Source organism: Anabrus simplex, chromosome 8, assembly GCF_040414725.1.
Source record: "Anabrus simplex isolate iqAnaSimp1 chromosome 8, ASM4041472v1, whole genome shotgun sequence".
Taxonomy (NCBI): Eukaryota; Metazoa; Arthropoda; class Insecta; order Orthoptera; family Tettigoniidae; genus Anabrus; species Anabrus simplex.
The window spans coordinates 16,791,295-16,817,054 of record NC_090272.1 but is presented as its reverse complement, the minus strand read 5'-3'; the positions used below and the strand labels follow the sequence as shown (position 1 = coordinate 16,817,054).

Genomic DNA, 25,760 nt, shown 5'->3' with positions numbered 1-25,760 from the left:
TAGTAAGATTAGCATGGAGTGTTGGTAAGGTGCCTTCAGACTGGACAAAAGCAGTAATTGGAACTAACTATAAGTAAGGGAACAGGAAGGATTGCAACAACTATCGAGGTATCTCATTGATTAGTATACCAGGCAAAGTATTCACTGACATCTTGGAAGGGAGCTAGCGAACAGTGGTTGAGAGGGAGTTGTCGTTCATTCTTGTCCACCTTTTATTTCTCTGAGTACCCAACATCCACCAAATTATTGATCTTCTCTCTAATCTATTCATATTTTCTATTCTTACACTTACTATTTGTTTGATTATAATAAACATGTTTAGGGACGCTCTTCTCCCGCAATCAGTCTCCAGCTCCTGTAAGTGAATATCTTTAATCCTTTTCACGTGTTCTTCCAACAAACTGCATTCCTTCTTTCCCTGCCCTTCCCCCAATAAATTCCTAACCCCAACCTCTCAATGATATTCTTCACCTTGTCAACCCAATAGTCTCCAAAAGAACTCTTCATTTTGTGCCGGTAGACCGTTTGCAGGAGAAGACCGCTCTCTCCCGTTACCAAACTTCTCCAGTACCCCAACACTCTCTTCATGATATCGACCTCTAAGCACACATTACACATGACCCTGACCGCTGAGTTAGCTGTACAATTTGGGAGGTCCAATACAATTTGTCCATATCTAGGAACAATCTGTTTTAATATAATACATTCCTTTTCAACCCCCCATATTTCTTCTCCATATAACACCCTATTTAGAACCACTGTTCTAAATGCCATTTTCTGAATTTTGTAATCGACCCCTGGGAATTTGTTTTCCAATATTCTTATGACTGAAAGTGCTGCCATCCCCTCCACTTAGCTTGATTAATTTGTTCGGACCATTTGCCATTCCTACTTATACAAACCCCCAAGTACTCTCACTTATTTGTCTCCTCTATTACCAATTCTTCTTTGTCTTCCCATTCCTGCTTTTCCTACTTACCATTACCTTTGCCTTAGTACTATTTACTCTCAACGACCAATTCCTGGCGTAATCCGCAACCTTATTTAAACTTCTCTGTAATCCTCCCCCGTCAACGTCATCAATAACACATCGTCTGAAAACATCAGACCAGGGATCTATATATCACCCAATACCGGACACGCCCGCTCCATCGCATGCCCTTCTAATATATCATTGATAAAGGTAAAAAAAGAATGGGAGATAATTTGCAGCCCTGTTTGAAACCTACATTTGATTCGATTAGACCACTTACAACCCCGTCTTCTAATCTTATACTACAGTACACTTCCTCATATATGGCCTCAGTAGCCCGTTTCATCTTTTTGGAAATTCCAACCCTACCCAGTCTTTCAAGCAGCGCCTTCCTGCTAACTGTGTCGAATGCCTTTTCAAAATCATCCGCTGCCATATACACCTTGCTTCCTTCCTTCCTCACATAATTATCAATTACTGCATGTGGTCTTTATAGGATTAATCTTTTAAGTGATGTATTCTTAAGAATAATAGGGTTGTGATTGTGGTTATTTATATTGATTTTTATACGATACTATGTTATCTGTGTTTTCGTCAGTATATTTTTTGATATAATCTTTTCAAATTGAATGTGTGTACATCTTAAGTCAGGGAAGCCATATTTGTTTATTTACTTATAGTGCATAGTTACCATAGCACTTGAATGATCAGCTGGTGATCACGTAAGTAAGGTTAACCGAAGTTTATATACCTCTGCTGACACATCATGCATTGAAATGGATGATTCAAACAGAAATAATGTTTCAGCTAATGACAAAATTAATTCCTCTCAGCCTGTGTGTAACCATTGCGGGCAACTGTTTAAGTCCACTCGGGGGGGTCAATATTCATATCTCAAAAGCACATCCGAATGAACACCGAACATGGCTAGTGAATAGACAGATAGCTGGGGAATCGAACCACCAAGTAAGTAGCCTACTGAAATAAATTTAGGAACATCTTTAGAACAACTGCATGAATCTAGAAAAGAAATAAAACAACAAAACACACATAACTCGTACTACCAAGAGCAAATGGTGATATGGAGGGAAAGGCTACAATGTGACATAAATGATTCTAAATTTTTCTTATTTGTAGAAGACTTTCTAAAGTTTCAGTCCACTGCAATTGATTTTTTGCCTGGGCCTAAACACCCAGCAAGGAACTTTTACGAGGCGCGTAAAAAGAAATCGTATGTTAATACGGAAAAAGGATATAAACAAGGTTCAAATCCGCAAAGGTCCGCTAATAGGGATAGAGAAAAGACGAAGTAAATATTTATATCAGTTGACTCAATTTCAGTTCCACAATCAACGTAGGAAAGCAGTTAGAACTGTCCTTCGTGAAAACAATGAAAGATGTCTGATTAATTCGCAACATGTATATGGCTATTTCCATGAAATATTAGGACATGAAAATAATTCAGTGAGAGAAAATTATCCCCCAAAAGTGAGTGAAGCTACACAAATGGTTTACAATGACACGTTTAATGATGTTATATCTGAAGATGAAATACAGTTTGCAACAAGTAGAATTGCGGTGGACACTTCACCTGGACCAGATTACGTCATCGTTAGAGCTATTAAAAGTGACATCGCTTCCGAGATAATTGCCACAATAGCCACTCGTATGCTTCAAACAGGACAGGTACCACCGTGTTTTAGAAAGGCAAGAACCGTTCTTATACACAAGGGAGGTGACCCTGATGACATTGCAAACTGGAGACCAATTTTCTGTTGTTAGGAGAGTAATTGAGCGAGCTGTTGATAAACGCCTGAGAGAGTACGTTGCTTTCAATCCACAACAACGGGGATTCACATCTTGAGCCGGTATACATATCAATACTTCTACACTCAATTCGGTTTTAAATTCCGTGAAACTGAACAAAACTGATCTAACAGTGATTTTTCTAGACGTCAGAAAGGCGTTTGACAACATTGGGCACCTTCATTTACATGAGACCTTGAGGACATTAGGAATACCTGAGAAATTAAAGGAACTAATAGTTCATCTCCAGACAGGAAACACTACAAAAATAGAAACTGTAACTGGAAAGACAGCCACCTTAAGCCTAAAAAGGGGTGTTATGCAGGGATCACCTCTTTCTCTCTGTCTCTACAATCTAGCAACAGATCGTATTTTAAACGAACTAACTGAAGACTCTCTCACAAGCCACTATGGATTTTCTTTAGTACCGCATCTTCCACCTTTAACAATCATGGGTTTCGCTGATGACTTGGTTGTCATAGGAAATAGTCGAAGAGCAGTACTTGAGCTCTCGAATATAGTCACAAGGAGATTTCATGAAATAGGGCTTTATATCAACCCAATGAAAACTACGGCAATCTGCATTGAACGCGGAAAGTTAATCGAAGACCCAGCTGAATTTAAGAGCTATGATATATCGAGTTTGCGACGTGAGGAAACAATCCGCTATCTGAGAGTTAACTTTTCAAATGAAATAATTTTTCAACCTACACAGGAGCTTAAAAATTACGGAATAAAATGGAGATATTGGTTTCTTCTCCACTATTACAGGCTGACCAGAAATTTAAAGTAATAAACACAGTTATATGCCTATCTCTCACATACCTATTCCATACTATCAAGCCAGAGAAGATTCCGAGAAAGTTCCTTGCTGATACAGACATACTAATTCGAAGTGCTCTTAAGGAAATTCTTTAAATGCCTGCAGACATTCCTAATGGAATGCTCTACACTGAGAAAAAATATAAGGGGTTGGGACTCTTCTGCGCCACTTGGGAAGCCCATCTTCAGCACATTAACATCTGTAAAGTACTATTAAGCTCAGGTGACGAATACATCCGTGCAACAAGAAATCTGAAAGAAGAAATAACTCTCTCACTACAATCCCTCAATGTCCCTCCATCTGATAATTTGCTGCATCCACGCCTGGAAATAACAGATGCCAGGAAAGTGAGAAGAGTACTGAGAGAAAGGGCATTCAGTGAGTGGTGTAACTTGCAGCAGAAAGGAAGAGGTGTATGTTTGTAAAATGAATATACTCCTGCCAACTCCTGGATTCGAGACCATCAAGGCTTATCATGTAGTGAATGGCGTGAAGCAATTAAGATGACAGCAAACATTTCAGCAGTTAGATCGGTACCAGGAAGATCTCAGAACGATTCCCTTTGTAGGCGCTGCCTCAAGGAGATTGAAACTCTTGCGCATGTTCTGGGATCTTGTCCTCATGGTGAACTTTTAAGGAATACGCGTCATCATAACATTCGCTCGTTAATTGCGGCAACGCTAAAAGACCATGGTTTCCAGGTATTTGAAGAGGTTCATTGCTTAGCGGACAACGGAAGCCACAGAAGGATTGACATCATTGCTTTCAAGAATAAGAAGAGATGTTACATCATCGACCCCACAATTCGCTTTGAAAGCCATAAGTCGCAGCCCTCAGATGTTAACCTAGAGAAAAGGAATATTTACTTACCAACAACTCCTTACTACAGGGATAAATACCAGATAGAGGAAATCGACATAGTAGGTCTGATGATTGGAGCAAGGGGAACGATTCCCGCTTTTGCCGCTAATTTCTGGAAACAGATGTCTCTGCCAAATACAGCTTTACGGGAGATTGCCATCATAGCCTTAAAGGGCTCACTGATAATTCTAAGAAATCACTGTTACAATTAGGTTACCTTCAACATTTATCAAGTACAGTATATCTATTTATCTTCTAAAAATAAATGTAAAAGTATACTTTGTCGCAAGGCAGCCTCTGCACGAGAGGAAGTATTTCATAAAATAAAATAAAATCAAATAAATATAAAAATAATAATAATAATAAATAAAACACGTTATCCATTGTTCTACGTCCCTTCCTGAACCCACATTTGTAGATCGATAAAACAGAAAACTGTTTCGCCCATTTCTTCAGTCTATTCGCTACACCTTACTCAACGCATCTAATAGAGTTATGTTCCTATCGTTACTGGGGTTGCTCCTCACTCCTTTCCTTTTATATATAGTTCATATGATACCTTTTTGCCACTCTTTCGGAAAATTTGTACCTTCGAACACCTTATTAAATAACTTCACTATACACTGCCTCATCCTATCATTCTTTATCGCTTCTTTCCAAAATGCATTTGTTATTCTGTTCCTACCTCCAGCTGTTCTATTTTTAGCTTTGCCTATCACTTCCAATACCTCTTCCCCTGATATTTCTCTGTCCAACTCATAATTCCCTACTTCCAACCGCCATCCAATCGCCTCAACCCCTCTATCCCCCTTCCATCCATCCTTCCCTCCTAACAGTTTACTCACCCTCCACTCTCCTATCCCTTTTCCCCTTCCTTACTTTTGATCGCCTCCACTTGTTCCTCTTTCCTTTCTATTATCTTGGTCTTGTATTCCCTCCTCAGTCTCCCCCTCCATGCTTCCTGAAGTCTCTCAGCGCCCTCAGAGCTTCTCTCCTCAATCCCTTACACTCACTATCGAACCACCCCTCTGTCAACTCTACCCTTTTCCCCCTATGACGTATCACCTCTGCTACCCTCTTAACGGGGTATTCCACTAGCTCTAAGGCCCTGTCTACATTATTACATCTCAGTGCTACTTCACACCCTACGTTAATAATTTGGAATTCATTTTGTAAATACTCATCAAGTCTTGTTTTAGTCTCCTCTGTCCATTTATATTTAATGAGACTCATGCCCTTTTCTCTATCACTCGTTCCTTTATCTAACCTATCCCCATGTTCCCCCCTCCTCAGGTTTATAGATAACGGGGCATGATGCGATTCAACCCAGTTAATCACTTCCATTTTATTTATGTTCTCCAACATTTCCTCCGAACGGATTACCAAGTTAATAACACTCCCTCCTTGTTCTGTATATATGTCAACTTCCCCTCGTTATCCCCCATCCACCATCCATTCAGAATGTATAAATTGCTTGCCGAACATAACATAATCTATAAGTTTCATTTCCGTATTGATTATTTTCACAAATATGAAGTATTGAAGCTTCCACCTAATCAATACATATATTTATATATTATTGTTCTACAGGACCGGTTTCGACCTTGTGAAGGTCATCTTCAGCTGACAATCATAACATACAATTAAACCATCACAATAAGAATGTCACATGATATGGGTAAAAACATTGTCATTACAAATATTCTAGTTTAAATAATCGTCTACATTAACTGATATAATAATTAAAACTTAACATTACTATATGTACATGAATGATATATGTTAAAATGCATTTTTCTTAAATTATAAAGGTGTCAGATAGTATGGATAAGAACGTTATCAATTTGCGAATACACATAAAAGAACCGTCCTACTTCCTCAACAGCCGCTCCTCCTACCCCTCCGAACCTCCCCCCGCAGCCACAAGCAGCAATTTCAGACAAACATGGAACAGTGCTCGACGTGTTGCCGAATAGCACACATCAAGTGTCAACATCTACAGTAAGTACACGCACACCCATTCCAACTTCAAAACAAACTTGGCAGACGCAACATTTCTTACACTTTATTTCTATTTACAGATACAAAATACGCCCTACAACACAAAGTTAAGAAAGAAGCTTTCGCGCTAACCAAAAAATACAAGATATGTTGAAATCAAGTAATACATATTGACATTTGACAAAATCAAATAACTGAGGGAAGCACGTCGCTAAGACAACAACTTATCTACATTTATATACGGTACCGTATTCTATCAAAAGTTATGGTCAATTCAGTCTTAATATAAACTATAAGCTTTGTGTATATATCGACGAAGTCCCGCACTAAACACGGGACAACTACATGATTTCAACATAAGTGTTCATATTACTTCAAGAAACTCATACTATTATTCCACCAATAGACGAACACGGCTGATCATATATCGTAACAAAGTCGCATATACAACACGCCGCAAGAATTAACCTGTACTTCAAAATGTTTTATTCATCTAGTCATAAGTTTTAATGTGGAACAGTGGACACTTCACAAGTCAAGAATATTGTACATTCAACATATATCAGCTGCGCACATAATAGTATTGCCGATTAACGTAGACGAAGATAAGACGAAAAAAATTTGGAAATTGATAACGTTTTTCTCCATACTATGTGACACCTTTATAATTTAAGAAAAATATATTTTAACATACATCATTCATGTACATAGTAATGTTAAGTTTTAATTATTATATCAGTTAATGTAGACGATTATTTAAACTATAATATTTGTAATGACAATGTTTTTACCCATATCATGTGACATTCATATTGTCATGGTTTAATTGTATGTTATGATTGTCAACTGAAGATGACCTTCACAAGGTCGAAACCGGTCCTGTAGAACAATAATATATGTATTGATTGGACGCTTTAATACGTCATATTTGCCGAACATAATTCAAGCAGTTTCTGTCCATACCCATTTATTCCCATATCTTTACTCCTTCTTTTACTCCTTGCGAATCCTTTCACCTCTTTATTACATAATGGCCTTAAGTTCGCTATTCTCGCATTCCAGTCGCATTCCTCGCTTCTTCGTATTTCTCCTTTGTCCCACCAATTTCCACTGCCAGCTCCCCAAGGAAACTATCATTTGCACATATAGAACCACTGGGGTGGTTGTATAAAAAGGTCGGCTCATCCCCACCTAGGTTAACCCTTACCCAAATCACCCCTTCCTCCTGATTGTCTGAAACTTCAATCCTGTCACACATTTCTTCCTTTATTAGTAATGCCATTCCGCCTGGATATCTTTCCCTCCTCCTCCGTTTCTCCTTAGTTTTGTTCCTTACCACAAACCCTTTCCAGGTCAAACTCCTTCCTTTTCCTAGCCATGTCTCCAAAAGGGCCACAATGTCAAAGCTCTCCACTACTTTTATCACTCCCCCGTTTCCCAATGTACTTAGAATCCCCTCAATATTTACAAATCCTAATTTCCAATACAGCTATTTATTCCCCTCTCCATCTTATACCCTTCTACCCTTAAATTTATTTCGTTCTGTTGTGTTGATCATTCTACTTCTCGTTACCCTCGCTCCTTCTCTTTCAACTACCCCTTCTTCCTTTTTATTCATTTTGGCACTCTCCTTATTGGTCTTGTCATCCTGCCTTTTGTTTTTCTTACCCATAAGTCTTTTAAGCTTAGACTCCTTTCCCTACCTAAACGTTTCTTCTCCTTCCACAGCTCCACTTGCGTGAGACAGCACCAATCTCTCCTCACTCGGTGATCTACCCGATGCTTCTTCCTCCTCTTGGCACTGAATTTCGGTCTCTTCGTCACAGTTATTCACTACTGCGTCAGCACACTCTGCACTTGCTTCGACTTTCCTTTCACCTTCACCCGCCACTTGCTCGCCAACCTGCTGATGTCTGTCATCCATTTCCTGGAGCTTTTCATTCCCCATACACGTGACCACCTCTGATATGTGCTCTCGAAGCTCCTTTTCTCGCTATCCAAAGATGTTTCCTCAGAATTCTCAGCTCTTTAATTGCTTCAGTGCCAATATCACTCTTCAACCATATTACCTCCGCTTTTTTTTTGCTAGGGGCTTTACGTCGCACCGACACAGATAGGTCTTATGGCGACGATGGGATAGGAAAGGCCTAGGAGTTGGAAGGAAGCGGCCGTGGCCTTAATTAAGGTACAGCCCCAGCATTTGCCTGGTGTGAAAATGGGAAACCACGTAAAACCATCTTCAGGGCTGCCGATAGTGAGATTCGAACCTACTATCTCCCGGATGCAAGCTCACAGCCACGCGCCTCTACGCGCACGGCCAACTCGCCCGGTACCTCCGCTTTTAAACTTCCTGCATTCCTTAGCACAATATCCGCCATCAGGGTGAATAATAGCGACACTTTAATGGGCCTATTTCTCTTCCTTCTCTCCACTCTGTAAACATCATCAATGTCAACCTCGCTGAAATTTATCTTCATTTTGTTTTGAACCACGTCCACCACCTTATACATTAAGTCCACTTTATTTTCTCCGGCCCCTTCTTGTATTCCATAAATAAAAATGTTTTTCCTTCTTCTTTCCTGCTCACCCTTAAATCTTTCCATCTTCACCTTTACCAGTTCCTCCTCCAATGTTTTTTTTCCTGAGAGATGTTAGCTTCTGTTTACGATTTTCTCCATAAGACTCAATTTCATAGTTTATCCACTCTCTTGACAGTCGAATACCCACATTCTTCTGTACACCTAAACTCCCAACATTTTTGCACACTGAGCAACCTAACTTACCGTCATAAAAATACAACCAATCGTTTTTCTTTACAAAATCGTTATTTTGTTCTACAGTCCAACAACTAGGCCACAGACTTTGAAATTAACTTTGAACTTTGCAGACCGTTATGGAACTCGCCGACACATCTGTTGCTTCAAGTTCCACACTTGAGTTTGATGATACTCCAGATAGATGGACTGACTAACTACTTGGGCAATTTTTGCGTTTGGTGGTAGGCACACAAAAATATTCTGAAATTCTTTTCATTCTCGCCTCGTGGTCGACAGATTTAGGTTATGTCTAATGCCGCGTAAGAAGTAGTACAAACTACGGCTGAGAATGCAACAAACACAGGCAATTATCGACATCAACGAAAAACAGTACTCTATATTGAGGGTAATCCAGATGAAACGTAACTAGAGCTGGGAACAATATACAGCTACAAAGTGAGCAAAGAAAGAACAAGAACGAATACCGTATATCCATGCTGCCCGCAAACCGGAAGAATGTTTTCGATTTCGATTGATTTCAATTCTCTAAATAATAAGGCGATATGCGATATTTCCTTTTCAATTAATGTCATTTAGCACTGGAACAGTAAAAATAATATTTTTAAAATTCCTTAACCTGAAAAATCATATTTGAAGTCTAAATATTTTTTCGAGATTTGTATCCACGAAGAGGTTCCGGAACGCCGGTCCGGTGCGTTCCGCCAGAAAAAAGCCCTGGATTTCTCAACATAGGTTTAATTGCTCCCTCTAGCGGGATCAACTCTAATTACTTCATCAAGAAATTTGTACTTTTGATGTTTGTTAAACTGGTTCTTGGGATTGTTTTTATATACAGAAGTTGTCAACACTTCAGGTGGTTCCTCCTCGACTGTAATCAACCTATAAGATTTTTGGATATATCTTCTGTAGCCAATTAAAACCAGACGTGTGTATATAGGAATCTAGCCTATCGGTAAAGAATTCTGGAAGCTTCCCCTAAATTATGTGGCTTTAGGGCCGTATTATCTGAATTGCTCCAGTTATTTTGAGTGCGGCGTGTCCTAAGGGAGGAAGGGCGCAGCGACTCAAGGTAATAGGCATGTGATAGCTCCTGCGGATAGCTTGAGGGGAAGGTTTCAACCTCTTTTATTTAATGTAAATTTCTAAATTTGGTGGTTTAAATGTAGAATATTCGTCAAGTCTGGGGGCTCTAATGGGGAGTAGGTAACGTCCAACCTGACTAAACAACTTCTAAATTACTTAAAACCTACTTGAGCTTTTAGACAGCCCGCTGTGTTATAGTATTAGCCTCTGTACCTTTGGGCAATAAGCCCACTTAGTGTTTTAACTAAGGAGGGCAAGTGTTTCGCCTGCTAGCCTTTTGTTTATGGGCGGTCATGTGCAACCTTTTATTTTTACACTAAGGCCACTTAGTATGGGCAATTATGCCCCTGTACATTTATTTCTGTGTGTAAAGATTTTCTGGCGTCAGTTCCCTTCGAGAAGAGTGAACCCTATAACTGTTAAGCAATACATAAGCCCACATCGGGGCAACTTGATGGGGGACAACTGATGGGTTGTCATATGGTACTGTTGGAGTGCCAAGGTACCTTGTCACAGCTGAAGAGCTCATTAATATTGTTGTTATTCATTCAGATTTTCTATTTCTCAAATTTTAAATTAGATAAAAAAAGAGGAAAGAAATATAATTTCAAAATTTGTTGTGTAAAGTCAATTCCTTGTTCAGCCCTAACGCTTCTTTCCCCTCTGCGAGCCACGATATTACAATAAGAAGAAGACTAACAGAAATGCTAAGGGTAATAATAGTAATAAAACCTAAAAGTACATTCAGCGTGTCACCGACCTAACAGGAGCATGACGTAACTAGAGGCTAACTGAGTAATTATCCAGCTGGACTCATGCCAACGACAGAGTACCTATTACATCATTTTGTATTCTATGTTAGAGAGGAGGATTTCATTAAGACAGATTCCCAATTTTACGTATTTAGGGATTTAAATAGAAGTTAAACATAAATCTCTATACTTTTCTAAATATTTTAGAGTGTAGTTGATAGAATCTGATGATGTTCTTTCAAGAACGAAGCACTTAATTCTAGTTTGTATTAAGTAGGATGTTTACTTAATTAGTTTCAGCAGATCGAACTGTTATAAATTAACTGAGTCGAGAGTCATACGTAAAGGGTCATTTAACATCGTTATAGGCTGGAACTGCCATCAGATCTGAAAGTACTGCAAAGTAAGTTTTAAATGTGGTTAATCATTCATCTCTTTTACTCAGTGCATCAATCCTTGAGTTTCTTATATTTTGAAATATACGTTATTAACTAATTCGACAGTGGAAATAATGGCTTCCTTTTTAACCGAATATATTGACATTACACATTAACCTGAGTTAGTGTGTGAACTGTTATGGTTTTATTTGCGTTGACAAATTCTCTTACATGTAACACATTTAATGGTGAATTAGTTCTATTGTATTTTTAAAGTATATTTTAGAGGATTAAGTGAAATTAAATTTACCTGTAAAAACTGGCATGGGTAACCTTTGTCCTGGAATATCTGAAACAGAAAGGTAAATACAATGAACGCATCTCTGAAAATCTGAACTACAGTCTGCATGCCACAAACTCCAAAGTTTTCATTGCTACGGGAACGGTTATTGGTTGCCTCATCAGTAAAGACGAGACTTTCCATGCACTATAAAACTATGAAACGTACACAATTAGAGAAAAAAATACACTCAAATACACACTTGCATCTTTGTTCCAAATTCTTTATTTCACTTTACTTTTATTGACATAGCATTTCTAAATTCCTTTCTTTTGTGGTAGTTAGCAACATTTCTCAATGGTTTCTTCGAGATTGCTGCGTATGTCAGTCAACCCCCCCCCCCCCCCGCGAAATGAACTTGACAAATTTAAACAGCATTTTTTTGAACATTCCACCCACTAATTCAAAACTGTTATGGAATCAAGAATTTGGAAAACAAAACAATTGGATTACAACGATATTGCTCTATGAATATAGTAAGACCTAACACATCTACTGAAAAAGTAATAGAAAATTTAATTTTGATGAGATTAGTTTGTTTTTAATTGTTGAATAGATATTATACTATCTTTCGCGTATTTATACACCAGACCAAATTATTCTTGTCTAAAATATTCTGCTTAGGCCTTACATTAGCGTGGTACAAATACAAAAAACGAGAAACTTAAAGTATTAAGACTATGAGCCTAGAAACTTGTCTTCGGTTTTGACACAATTTGTTAGCAGTCCATGTAGATGCTTCTACTTTCCTGGCGTTTTTGGTAATTATCTGGGATCAGCACTAATGTAGTTTACTGTTGCCACATGCCCTTATGTGGAAGGGGTAGGTTTGCTATTGTGTGCTTATGTTGACGATCTTCTTTCAGGACATTGGATTCTTCTTAATCTCAGGATGTGGTGCTTCGTCGAATGATCGACAGGGTGTGAAGGAAATCAAAACTGCTCAAATAAAACTATAGGACTTTACGGACTCACATTTAATTCACAAATTATTGAAATTAAAAAAGAGATTAAACAAAAGGCTTTACATTAAACTAAGCAGGAAAAACAACAAGCTAAACAGATTAATCATTATCTAACATGAATAACTGACAATTTTGGTTCCCTCACACTTCTGATTTCGAGGCCTTTTTAGACTATCTCTCCAAAGCCCTACGCATGTAAGTGGGTAGCATCTGCTGTGTTTATTCTAGTGGATGATTGATCTCGAGTCATCTAGCAGAACCCTCGTTGAGCGGGGGGAACCTTACAGCTGTATTCCACCACCTACACTACTCCACCAAGGACTGAGCCGGTTAGTGGGGACTTCTTCAAACTCATGAGGTTGTTGCTCGCCCCTGCCCTAGGTCCCGCTATAGGGCCGACGACCTTAGATGTTAGGCCCCTTTAAACAACAAGCATCACTTTACCCTATTTCTGGTACCATACTTGAAAAAGATACCGCCTGTACAGTCTATGCGATGCCACTGAAATAAATTGATATCTTTTATTAGCGCAAGTAAGCGCAAAACATGAATGCTTATTTCAAAAGTGTAGAAGTACACGGATCGACGGGCTCAAATCAGCCATTTTATAACTCTACTTGAAGTTGGCGTTATCAAAAGAATAATCTTACATTTAATCCTGAAACGCAATCTTCTTCACTGGGACCAAAGTACTGTCGACAATGATATTCTCCTCATTCAAAACTACACATCTGTATTACTGGCGATGTCATGTATCCCAACATTCATTTTGTAGCTAAGAAAATAATTGATTACATATTTGGGCGCACACTGTGTGTCACCCGAGTTAGGTTCTCTCCACCATGTAGCTATGAGCTATTCTGTTTTAGCCATAAAGGAAAGTGGTGGTAGTGGTGATTACTGTTTTAAGAGGAAGTACAACTAGGCAACCATCCTCTATATAACACTAATCAGAGAGAAAAAAGGGAAGAGGTCTGACACTTCGTAAAATGAAGGTATCGGCCAAAGGAAGACAAGGGCCACGAAGGGCGTGAAAACGAAAGACTCCCTAGCCCTTGCAAACCTAAAAGAGTCAGCGTCGGAAAAGAACAAGAGTTGACCAAGGAAGGTCGGATAGTATAGGCGAACGTGAGCAGCCTGGAGCAAGTAAGTGGAAGCAATACCAGGACTCAGCTGTAGTCCCCGTGGTCGCCAACCCACGCTATAAATTTCAGAGCACCTGGGGCACTTTTAGTCGCCTGTTACGACAGGCAGGGGATACCGTGTGTGTTATACTACCTCCCCCACCCACAGGGGGGATGTAAGGGAAATTTATTGATATTTTAACCCCATATTAGAAAAAGCATTCCAGCATTGTCTTAGTAAAAATATGAGATCAAATACATTGCGAATCAAGCAGCGTTTCTGTATACAATCTTGTCACAATGCTAACACTGTGGAGTATTACAAAAAGCCAAAATATTACGCGAAGCACAGGAGGGATTCTTAATGTAAGGACACACCCACGTTATCTCTGGCTGAATTAACAGCCTCCTGTTAGCAGCTCCCCTGCCTGCTACAAAGGCCTTAGTTCGAAAGCCTACATTCACTGCAGTTCCGCATCCACCATCAAAAACTGGTTGTGTCCATGTTTTGTCACGCTGCGAACCATTATCACCTGAGCATTTGTAGAAGGGCCCCGAAACATGTCTTCATCTGGATCATGACATATCTCAATTTACCTGACTTTTCATCAAAAACTAGAATCAAATCGTTTTCAAAGTTACTGAAAATACCAGTTCGCGATTTCAAAAATGCTTATGGTCAACTCCAGACAGCGGGACTTAACAGGGTAGAATAGAATATATTTGTTTATGTCCCAATTACAGATGATGTGATAGAAAGTAAAATAAAAGTTGAATAAAAAATTAAATTATATAATTAAATTAAAAATAAATTAAATAATATACATACAAATTTACATATGTACAAATAGACATTAATCTTCACAGTTTTCTACAGATTATTTACATAATTTACAAAATTATCACGTTCCATCCTTGAGAAGAACTTTACGAATTGCAGTGGAAGTGTGGTGAAAAATGTCGAGTGACCCTTCCAGCTGGTTTATTGTCCTAAGGGCTTGCATGAGCCAACAATTTTCACGCGCAACCGTCCTACATTTGGGCAGGTGGAATGTACATTTCTGCCTTGTTCGTCTGCTTGGAACATGAAGCGGGATCGACCCCAGTATAGCCGGACAGTACACTTCACTCTTCAAACATTTAATCGCTAACATTGCGGTCGCACATTTTCGGCGCGTTGCCAGCGTATTCATTCCAAGAATGTTTACAAATTCTTCATACCTGCTTGAAGAGAGTGGCATGCCCAGGAATACGAAACTAATCCACTTCATGAACCTTATCTGTACTCTCTCGAGATGGTGTATGTGGCCTTTCTGATACGGGAGCCACACCTCACAACCATACTCGAGACAGGGTCTCACCAGGGAACAAAACAGAGTTCTGACACATGCAATATTATTGAAATCTTTACAATTCCTTTTGACAAACCCCAACAATCTGAAAGATTTCTTTACAATACCATCGATGTGCTTCTCAAAGGATAAGCCATTCCTGTTACTAAGAATTACACCTAGATCATTAAACTCCTCCGCACGATTTAAACTTGCTCCACTGATTTTATATCTGTAAAATACAGGTGTTAATTCCCGAATAAATTACATGACACCACACTTGAATCTATTCACCTTAAGGGACCACATCACACCACTCGCATATTTGCTTCAGATCCTCTTGTAGATAATTGCCATCACTCTCTTCTTCTATGACTTTGTATAGTTTCAAGTCATCAGCGTACAAGAGACATTCACTTCTCTGAACGACTGTAGCAATGTCATTTAGGAACAAAACAAATAGAAGAGGCCCTAACAGTGATCCCTGTGGGACGCCAGATGAAGGTTCATAGGGGTTAGAGATCAACCCTCGGACTTGACATAACAGATTCGTTTTGTCAAGTAGCCACTCAAAAATACTCCCGGACACTCCATAAGCTGACAACTTTCTCAACAAGGCTTCGTGATGTAAAGAGTCGAAGGCTTTGGAGAAATCAGTATATATCACACCAACCTGTTTACCTTTGTCCAATGGATCGTAAATTGAAGAAAAATAAACTGCCAGATTGGTAACAGTTGACCTGCCTCTAACAAATCCATGCTGTGATGGGTCTATGTACTGACTAAAAGAGTTATACAGGCGATTATTTATGACTTTCTCCGCCACCTTCCATAAAAGTGAGAACAGCACTACTGGTCTATAATTATCGAATCAACACCTTATCAATTTTCTTAAAGATAGGGATTACGTAACACTTTTTCCACTCCGATGGAAAACACCCACACTTAAATTATTTATTTATAATTTCACATAGTGGAATTGCCAGTGGGGAAGCACATTCACGGAGGACGATGCCAGGTATCTCGTCAGGCCCACATGATTTGTTGATATCCACCGATGACAGGAACCGTCTCATTTCCACCACAGAAGTTTGAATAGACACTGGATCTATTGAAAATGGGGGGAAAAGTTGAATTGCAGGGCTCGGAAGGAGAATGGTACTTCGCGAAAATTTGCGCAAATGTGTTTAGAATGTTATCTTTTTCGTGGATTTCAGTTCCGTTTATTAGCATACTGGGAGGCAGACGGGAAGATTTTCTTTTATTATTAATGAAATTCCAAAAGCGCTTAGGGCTTGTGATGAAGTTATCTTCTACCAACCTAACGTAGTCCTTGTACTTAGCACGCTGCAGATTTTTACATTCACTTCGTAATGTAGAAAACTGCACATAGTCGCACTCTTGGCCTGATCTTTGGTATTTCCTTCTCGCCCTTTCTTTCTCCTTCAGATTCTGGATTAGTTCTGAGTCGTACCAAGAAGGATATTTTCTGATGTTAATTTTTTAAAATGGTACGCTATCTTTTATGACCGCAATAGTAAGTCATATAATGTGCTCACAACTTCATCCACGGAGTGGGACTCTTTAATCATATCCCAGGGGCATAGGGATAAAAGGTCCCTCATTAAAGAAAAATCAGCTTTCTTCGATGCAAATATGACCTTGTTTTGCTCTTTGAAGCGAAATATCCTTGGCATAGGCAGGAAGATTCCCATGGCTTTGTGATCAGAGTGATTAACATTTTCAGTTTTGACGCACTCTCCACTCCGAAGTAATTCGTTTGAGACTAAAATTAATTACATACATACATACATACATACATACACATACATACATTATCATTATAGACTGTTATGCCTTTCAGCGGTCAGACTGCAAGCCTCTGAGAATTTACTAAACGTCGCCACAATCCTCGATTTGCAACTAGTGTTGTGGCTTCATTTAGTTCTATACCTCTTATTTTTACATCGTTAGAAACCGAGTCTAACCATCGTCGTCTTGGTCTCCCTCTACTTCTCTTACCCTCCATAACAGAGTCCATTATTCTCCTAGGTAACCTATCCTCCTCCATTCACCTCACATGACCCCACCACCAAAGCCGGTTTATGCGTACAGCTTCATCCATCGAGTTCATTCCTAAATTAGCCTTTATTTCCTCATTCCGAGTTCCCTCCTGCCATTGTTCCCACCTGTTTGTACCAGCAATCATTCTTGTTACTTTCATGTCTGTTACTTCTAACTTATGAATAAGATATCCTGAGTCCACCCAGCTTTCGCTCCCTTAAAGCAAAGTTGGTCTGAAAACAGACCGATGTAAAGATAGTTTCGTCTGGGAGCTGACTTCCTTCTTACAGAATACTGCTAATCGCGACTGCGAGCTCACTGCATTAGCTTTACTACACCTTGATTCAATCTCACGTACTATATTACCATCCTGGGAAAACACACAATCTAAATACTTGAAATTATCGACCTGTTCTAGCTTTGTATCACCAATCTGACATTCAATTCTGTTGAATTTCTTACCTACTGACATCAATTTAGTCTTCGAGAGGCTAATTTTCATACCATATTCATTGCACCTATTTTCAAGTTCCAAGATGTTAGACTGCAGGCTTTCGGCACAGTCTGTCATTAAGACCAAGTCGTCAGCATAGGCCAAACTGCTTACTACATTTCCACCTAACTGAATCACTCCCTGCCATTTTATACCTTTCAGCAGATGATCCATGTAAACTACAAACAGCAAAGGTGAAAGATTACAGCCTTGTCTAACTCCTGTAAGTACCCCGAACCAAGAACTCATTCTACCATCAATTCTCACTGAAGCCCAATCGTCAACATAAATGCCTTTGATTGATTTTAATAATCTACCTTTAATTCCATAGTCCCCCAGTATGGCGAACATCTTTTCCCTCGGTACCCTGTCATATGCTTTCACTAGATCTACGAAACATAAACACAACTGCCTATTCCTCTCGTAGCATTTTTCAATTACCTGGTGCATACTGAAAATCTGATCCTGACAGCCTCTCTGTGGTCTGAAACCACACTGGTTTTCATCCAACTTCCTCTCAACGACTGATCGCACCCTCCCTTCCAAGATGCCAGTGAATACTTTGCCTGGTATACTAATCAATGAGATACCTCGATAGTTATTGCAATCCTTCCAGTTCCCTTGCTTATAGATAGGTGCAATTACTGCTTTTGTCCAATCTGAAGGTACCTTACCAACACTCCACGCTAATTTTACTACTCTATGAAGCCATTTCATCCCTGCCTTCCCACTATACTTCACAATTTCAGGTCTAATTTCATCTATTCCTGCTGCCTTATGACAATGGAGTTTATTTACTATCCTTTCCACTTCCTCAAGCATAATTTCACCAACATTATTTTCCTCCTCCCCATGAGCTTGGCTGTTTGCAACACCAACGTGATGATTTCCTTTTACATTGAGAAGATGTTCAAAATATTCCCTCCACCTCTCCAGTGATTCCCTGGGATCTATTATGAGTTCACCTGAATTACTCAAAACACTGTTCATTTCCCTCTTCCCTCCCTTCCTAAGATTCTTTATTACAGTCCAGAAAGGTTTCCCTGCTGCTTGACCTAGCCTTTCCAGGTTATTACAAAAATCATCCCATAATTTCTTTTTGGATTCAACAACTATTTGTTTCGCTCTGTTTCTTGCATCTACGTACCAATCCCTGTCTGCCTCGGCCCTTGTTTGGAGCCATTTCTGATAAGCCTTCTTTTTACGTTTACAGGCTGCTCTCACTTCATCATTCCACCAAGATGTTCGCCTTTTCCCATCTTTACACACAGTTGTTCCTAGGCATTCCCTTGCTGTTTCTACTACAGCATCCCTGTATGCCACCCATTCACTTTCTATATCCTGAACCTGCTTACTGTCTACTGTTCGAAACTTCTCACTAATCATATCCATGTACTTCTGTCTAATTTCCTCGTCCTGGAGATTTTCTACCCTTATTCGTTTGCAGACAGATTTCACTTTCTCTACCCCAGGCCTAGAGATACTTAGTTCACTACAGATCAGATAGTGGTCTGTATCATCGAAACATCCCCGAAAAACTCGTACATTTCTAAAAGATTTCCTGAATTCAAAGTCTGTTAAGATATAGTCTATTATGGATCTGGTACCCCTAGCCTCCCATGTGTAGCGGTGAATAGCCTTATGCTTGAAGAATGTATTCGTAACAGCTAATCCCATACTAGCACAGAAGTCCAGCAAACGCTTCCCATTCCCATTAGCTTCCATATCTTCCCCACATTTACCAATCACCCTTTCGTATCCTTCAGTTCTATTCCCAACTCTCGCATTGAAATCGCCCATTAGCACTATTCTATCCTTGCTGTTGACCCTGACCACGGTGTCACTCAATGCTTCATAAAACTTGTCAACTTCACCCTCATCTGCACCCTCACATGGTGAATACACAGACACAATTCTTGTCCTAATTCCATCACTGACAAATCTACCCACACCATTTGCTCATTTACGTGCCTAACAGAAACTATGTTGCGTGCAATGGTATTCCTGATAAAAAGCCCTACCCCAGACTCTGCCCTTCCCTCTCTAACACCCGTCAAGTACACTTTATAATCTCCTATCTCTTCCTCCTTATCTCCCCTTACCCGAATATCACTTACTCCTAGCACATCCAGATGCATCCTCTTTGCTGACTCAGCCAGTTCTGCCTTCTTTCTTCCATAAGCCCCATTAATATTGATAGCTCCCCATCGAATTCCATTTCGTTCGCCAAGTTGTTTCCAAGGAGTCCCTCGCCTGTCAAATGGGAGTGGGACTCCATTACTCCCATAGGTCCGAGGCTTGTTTAAAGTGCTCTGAGCTCGGTGAATTCATGAAGCAGGATGCTGCCCTACTTGCACATAGTCCAAGCGAGGATCTCTCCTCTAACGGGTTATGGACCACCCGTGAATTGTATAGTCCTAGCCGCCTGAGCACAAGGAGAGCCACGACTCAGAATATGTCCGAGATGCCCACTCCCATCCCATAGCAACTGGTATCCCGACTCTCAGGACCACTTACTAGGCTACTCAGCCGTTGCCCATGGTTCACGAACTATGACGTGACTACAGTAACCCACAAACATGAACCAAGTCTAGAAAATTATCATTCCTTGGAGGCAGGTAGCAGCACACAATGAAGACATCACGACCGGGCTGAGTGTTGACTTTCACTACTTGAAGCTCAGGCTTCGACACTGGTCTAAGGTCAGGCTTCACAGCTAGCAAAACTCCTCCGCCATTCAGTTTTGCAGTGTTCACGGAATTTCGTCCCTTACGAAATACCATGTAACTGTCCGTTAATATTTCTGTATCAACTACAGTTTCGTTAAGCCAACTTTCGCTGATACAAATACAGCCATAGTTCCCTTCACTTAGTCCAGCATGAAAGTCAGCAAGCGAGTTACGCATACTCCTCACATTATGATAGAAAAATGTCATACCATGATTGCTTTGGTTGGAACATGGGTTCAATTGTACATCCTCGGAGAGCGCTAGCATTAGGACGGCTAGTACATAGCTGGATACCTGCGGACGACCCGCCAAACTTGGCCGCGGGCGTACCTTTCACTTCGACACCTGAATATGATAAGCTGCCATCTTGCTGCCATTGGGTTAATCACTTGGATACCTAAGTATATTGCAAATAAAGTCCAAGGCTTTCTCGGAAATGCACTTTAGAGCAACAGCATTTGATACATCATGTGACTATCAGATTAATTAACGCTTGTTGCTGACAAACAGAACAATACCTGAGAGAAACCTCCACCAGGGCACAAATCTGCTGTTCAAATGAAGATCCATAGCCTGTTCCATACATCATGCAACGATCAGTTTAATTAACGCTTGTTGCTGACAAAGAGAACAATACCTGACAGAAACCTCCACCAGGGCACAATTCTGCTCTTCAAATGCAGATCCACAGCATGTTTGATACATCATGTGATGATCACTTTAGTTAACGCTTGTTGCTGACAAAGAGAACAATACCTGACAGAAACATCCACCAGGGCACAATTATGCTGTTGAAATGAAGATCCACAGCCTGCTTGATACATCATGTGATGATTAGTTTACCTAATGCTTCAATCAATCATCAATCAATCAATACTGATCTGCATTTAGGGCAGTCGCCCAGGTGGCAGATTCCCTATCTGTTGCTTTCCTAGCCTTGTTGCTGACAAAGAGAACAATGCCTGGCAGAAGCCTTCACCAGGGCACCATTCGGCCGTTGGAATGCAGATTCACAGACTGTTTGATACGACTTGTGATGATCAGTTTAACTAATGCTTGTTGCTGACAAAGAGAACAATACCTGGCAGAAGCCTTCACCAGGGCACCATTCTGCTGTTCAAATGAAGTTCCACAGCCTCTTTGTCCATCATGTGTTGATCAGTTTAGTTAACGCTTGTTGCTGACAAACAGAACAATGCCTTACTGAAACCTCCACCAGAGCACCATTCGTCTGATGGAATGGATATCCACAGCCTGCTTGATACATCATGTGACGATCAGATTAACTAATGCTTGTTGCTTACATACAGGACAATACCTGGCAGAAACCTTCACCAGGGCACTATTCTGATCTTCGAATGGAGATCCACAGCCTCTTTGATACAACATGTGATGATCAGTTTAACTAATGCATGTTGCTGACAAAGAGAACAAAATCTGATAGAAACCTCCACCAGAGCACAATTCTGCTCTTCATATGAAGATCCAGAGCCTGTTTGATACATCATGTGACGACCAGTTTAGTTAACGCTCGTTGCTGACAAACAGTACAATACCTGAGAGAAACCAGCACCATGGCACTATGCTGCTGTTCAAATGAAAATCCAAAGCCTGTTTGATACATCTTGTGATGATCAGTTTCGTCAACGCTTGCTGCTGACAAACAGAACAATGCCTCACAGAAACCTCCACCAGGGCACTATTCTTCCGTTCAAATGACGATCCACAGACCTTTGGATATATCATATTATGATCAGTTTAATTAACGCGTGTTGCTGACAAAGAGAACTATACCTGACTGAAAGCTCAACCTAGGCACTATTCTGCTGTTCTAAAGAAGATCCATAGCCTGTTTGATACATCATGTGATGATCACCTTAGTTAACGCTTATTGTTGACAAAGAGAACAATACCCGGCAGAAACCTTCATCGGGGCTCTATTCTGCTGTTCGAATGGAGATCCACAGCCTGTTAGTTACAACATGTGATGATCAATTTAATTAACGCTCGTCGCTGACATACAGGACAATATCTGACAGAAACCTCCACCAGTGCACTATTCTTCCGTTCAAATGAAAGTCCACAGCCTGTTTGATACAACATGTGACGATCAGTTTAACTAACGCTTGTTGCTGACAGTAGATATTTTGGACAGTTCGGCGGCCACCACCACCACCACCACCGGCTCCCAGGGGCCCGCTCCTCTTCCTTCCCCACCTCCGTATGGGCCTTCCCAGTCGCCTTTTCCTCCTCCCGCGGGAGATTTCAATTTTGGCGCGAGATTTGAATTTGTAAATAAAGCCACGTGCTTTTTTGACAGCTGTCATCGACAACAACGCATCGCTAACCTCACTGCTGCCATCTTGATGGGCCTAAACCTCAGTGCTGCCAACTAAACCTTACTAGCGCAAGATTTGAATGGGTTAACAAATCCACGTGCTTTTTTGACAGCTGTCATCGACAACAACGCATCGCTAACCTCAATGCTGCTATCTTGACGGGCCTAAACCTCAGTGGTGCCAACTTAACCTCACTAGCGCGAGATTTGAATGGGTAAACAAAGGCACGTGTTTTTTACAGCTGTCATCCGCCATCTTTAATCAAGAGAGCACCGCCCTGCCCTCTTTAGCTACATAGCTTTGAAATGTGGTGGCGGCAATTTCAAAAAATTCTACATGCTTTTTGACAGCAGCCATTTTTAATCAACAGGTCACCGTGTTGCACTCTTTAGCTACTTACCTTTGAAATGTGGTGGCGGCAATTTTAAAAAATTCTATTTGACAAGCTGGCATCATTAATTAACAGAGCACCGTGCTGCTATCTTTATCGTGGTAGTAGGCAATTCCGTCAGCTGTCATCCGCCATCTTTAATCAACAGAACACCGTGCTGCTATCTTTATCGTAATAGAGGGCAATTCCGTAAGCTGTCATACGCCATCTTCAATCGACAGAGCATCGTGCTGCCCTCTTTAGCTACTACCTTTGACATGTGGTGGTGGGTAATGTGCTTTCATGACAGCAGCCATCTTTAATCAAGAAAGCACCGTGCTGCTATCTTTATCGTAGTGGCGGGCAATTCCGTAAGCTGTCATACGCCATCTTTAATCAACAGAGCATCGTGCTGCACTCTTTAGCTTCTCACCTTTAACATGTGGTGGAGGGCAATGTGCTTTATTGATAAGCTGCCATCTTTAATCGACAGAGCACCGTGCTGCCCTCTTTAAGTACATACCTTTGAAATGTGGTGGTGGATAATTTGAAAAATGCTTTTTGACAGCAGCCATCTTTTATCTACAGAGCACCTATACTTTTGCTACTTTTGCTGCAATACTTTTGAAAAGTGGTAGTGGTTGTAATAGTTATCCGCCATCTTGCATCGATAACCTTAGTGCTGCACTCTTTACGGTACTGCCTTTGGAATGTGGTAGTAGTAATTTGCACGTGCTTTTTTGACAAGCAGCCATCTTTAATTAACAGAGCATCGTGCTGCTATCTTTATGACACTAAACTTTATTCTTTGATATGTGGTGGTAGGTAATTTAAATTCTATGTGCTTTTTTGACAGTTCTTAACCGCCATCTTTAATACCTTTGACATGTGGTGGTAGGTAATTTTACAGCGACCATCAACAAATCAATAAATCTACATGTTTGCAACTTTACGCAGGCAATTTGTTAGGCGCTACTTTTTTTAGTTGACGGTCCCTATCCAACGGATCTGTTTTAGGATTCGAGTTGAAGCATGCAGAAGCAACTACAGCCTTAGGCGAATGCTGCTCAGCATGACTTGCATCTGCCATGCTCTTGTGCAAGCACAACGGAAGTGACTTAGCAAAAAGTAAATCCTGGTCCAGTTCCGTCAGGAAGGGCAACCGGTCGAATCCCGGTCCTTCGGCGTCAGGAAGGGCATCCAGCCGTGAAACAATGGTTCATGATGTAAGGCACTAGATACTGTGATTTACAATTCCAGAAGAGTATCCAGCTGTAAAACAGATTCTTACGATTTAAAATCTGTGCATCAAAGAGGGTAACCAGTCGTAAAACAGATTCTTGTGATTTAAAATCTTGCGTCAGGAAGGGCATCCGGCTCTAAAACATGACTAGGAGCGGGGGAAGCAGCGTAGTTCGGACGTTATGCCTTGCGAGTAGGTATGTACCAGCACCGGCTTTCGAATAAGCAGACTCTAGAGTTCCCGAACAAGAAAAAATATCAGGGATGTGTTTTACTAAAACTTTGTATTAGATTGAGCTTGAAAGCAAATCCACACACAAGCTACATTAAGTCGGCAAGCACGTAGACACTGTGTAACGGATCAAACACCCGATATAGATAATTAAAAACAATTGCACGCTGGACGCCAGTCTTCGAAATTAAATGTAATTTGAAACCGAATTTAGATATAAAAAGTACTAAACATAATTTTATGAGACTATCTCGGTCGTGAGGTATAGAGATACCAACCATTAAATACCATGTGGGAAAACATAGGGAACCTATTAAAAAGTCAATTATTTAACGACGTAAAAAGAAAAAAGTTTTATTTAAAAAAGATGAAATTCCGTAAAACGATAAAAACAATAATGCGGCAGCATGACCAAGCGAGTGATATCCTGTCCATACCCTTTACTCAAACTGAACTAAATTTAGCACTTAGTAATTGTTAACTGGGAGTAGACGACTTAAGCATATCAAGAACAATATTTGAAAACTTTGAATCCTTCATTTTAAATTGTAGTTAATAGCTCGAGCATGGTTTCGGGATAACAAGGCGGCATTGTTTGCATTCAAAGAACATGAAAATAAATGGCGATGCTAACCAACGAGCTAGAATAACAGCGCTGCCTGGGTGAAGCTAATAGAATGAACATCCGCCATGTTTCCTGTGGTCACACAAGCAAGGGGGCGTGGCCCTGGAATGGCGAAAAGTGTAGAAAATACGCATTTTATAATCACTGGGGGAGAATTAAATACCGTTGCCGAAAGCTTAAAGCATTAAAAATCATAGACTGCAAATACCGCCTCTTCATCATATTGCGGCACGAGGCCTTCACGATCATTTGACTGTAGGGTAGCTGGAAATCGTCGCACAGTGACATACGAATAGGCTTCAAAATCTGAACAAGAGCGTTACCCTCCTTGGCTGCTGTGATTAACCGTAAATTACAATAAAAACCGTGGAGTTAAATATTTATCACAAAAGTCTTAAAATGGTAGGGACCTACAATAGGTTACAACCTCATTCTGATCATATTTTAAAAAGT

General features: G+C 40.3%; 1 protein-coding gene across 1 annotated transcript in view; it reads right to left on the bottom strand.

Moving 5' to 3' along the window:
* LOC136879207 (phospholipid scramblase 2) overlaps positions 1–25,760 on the bottom strand; it is a 148,539-nt gene that overhangs the window by 40,869 nt on the left and 81,910 nt on the right. The window contains exon 3 of the mRNA XM_067153003.2: positions 11,764–11,802. Coding sequence (XP_067009104.1) covers positions 11,764–11,802 — 39 coding nt within the window. The remainder of the gene's footprint in view (positions 1–11,763; positions 11,803–25,760) is intronic.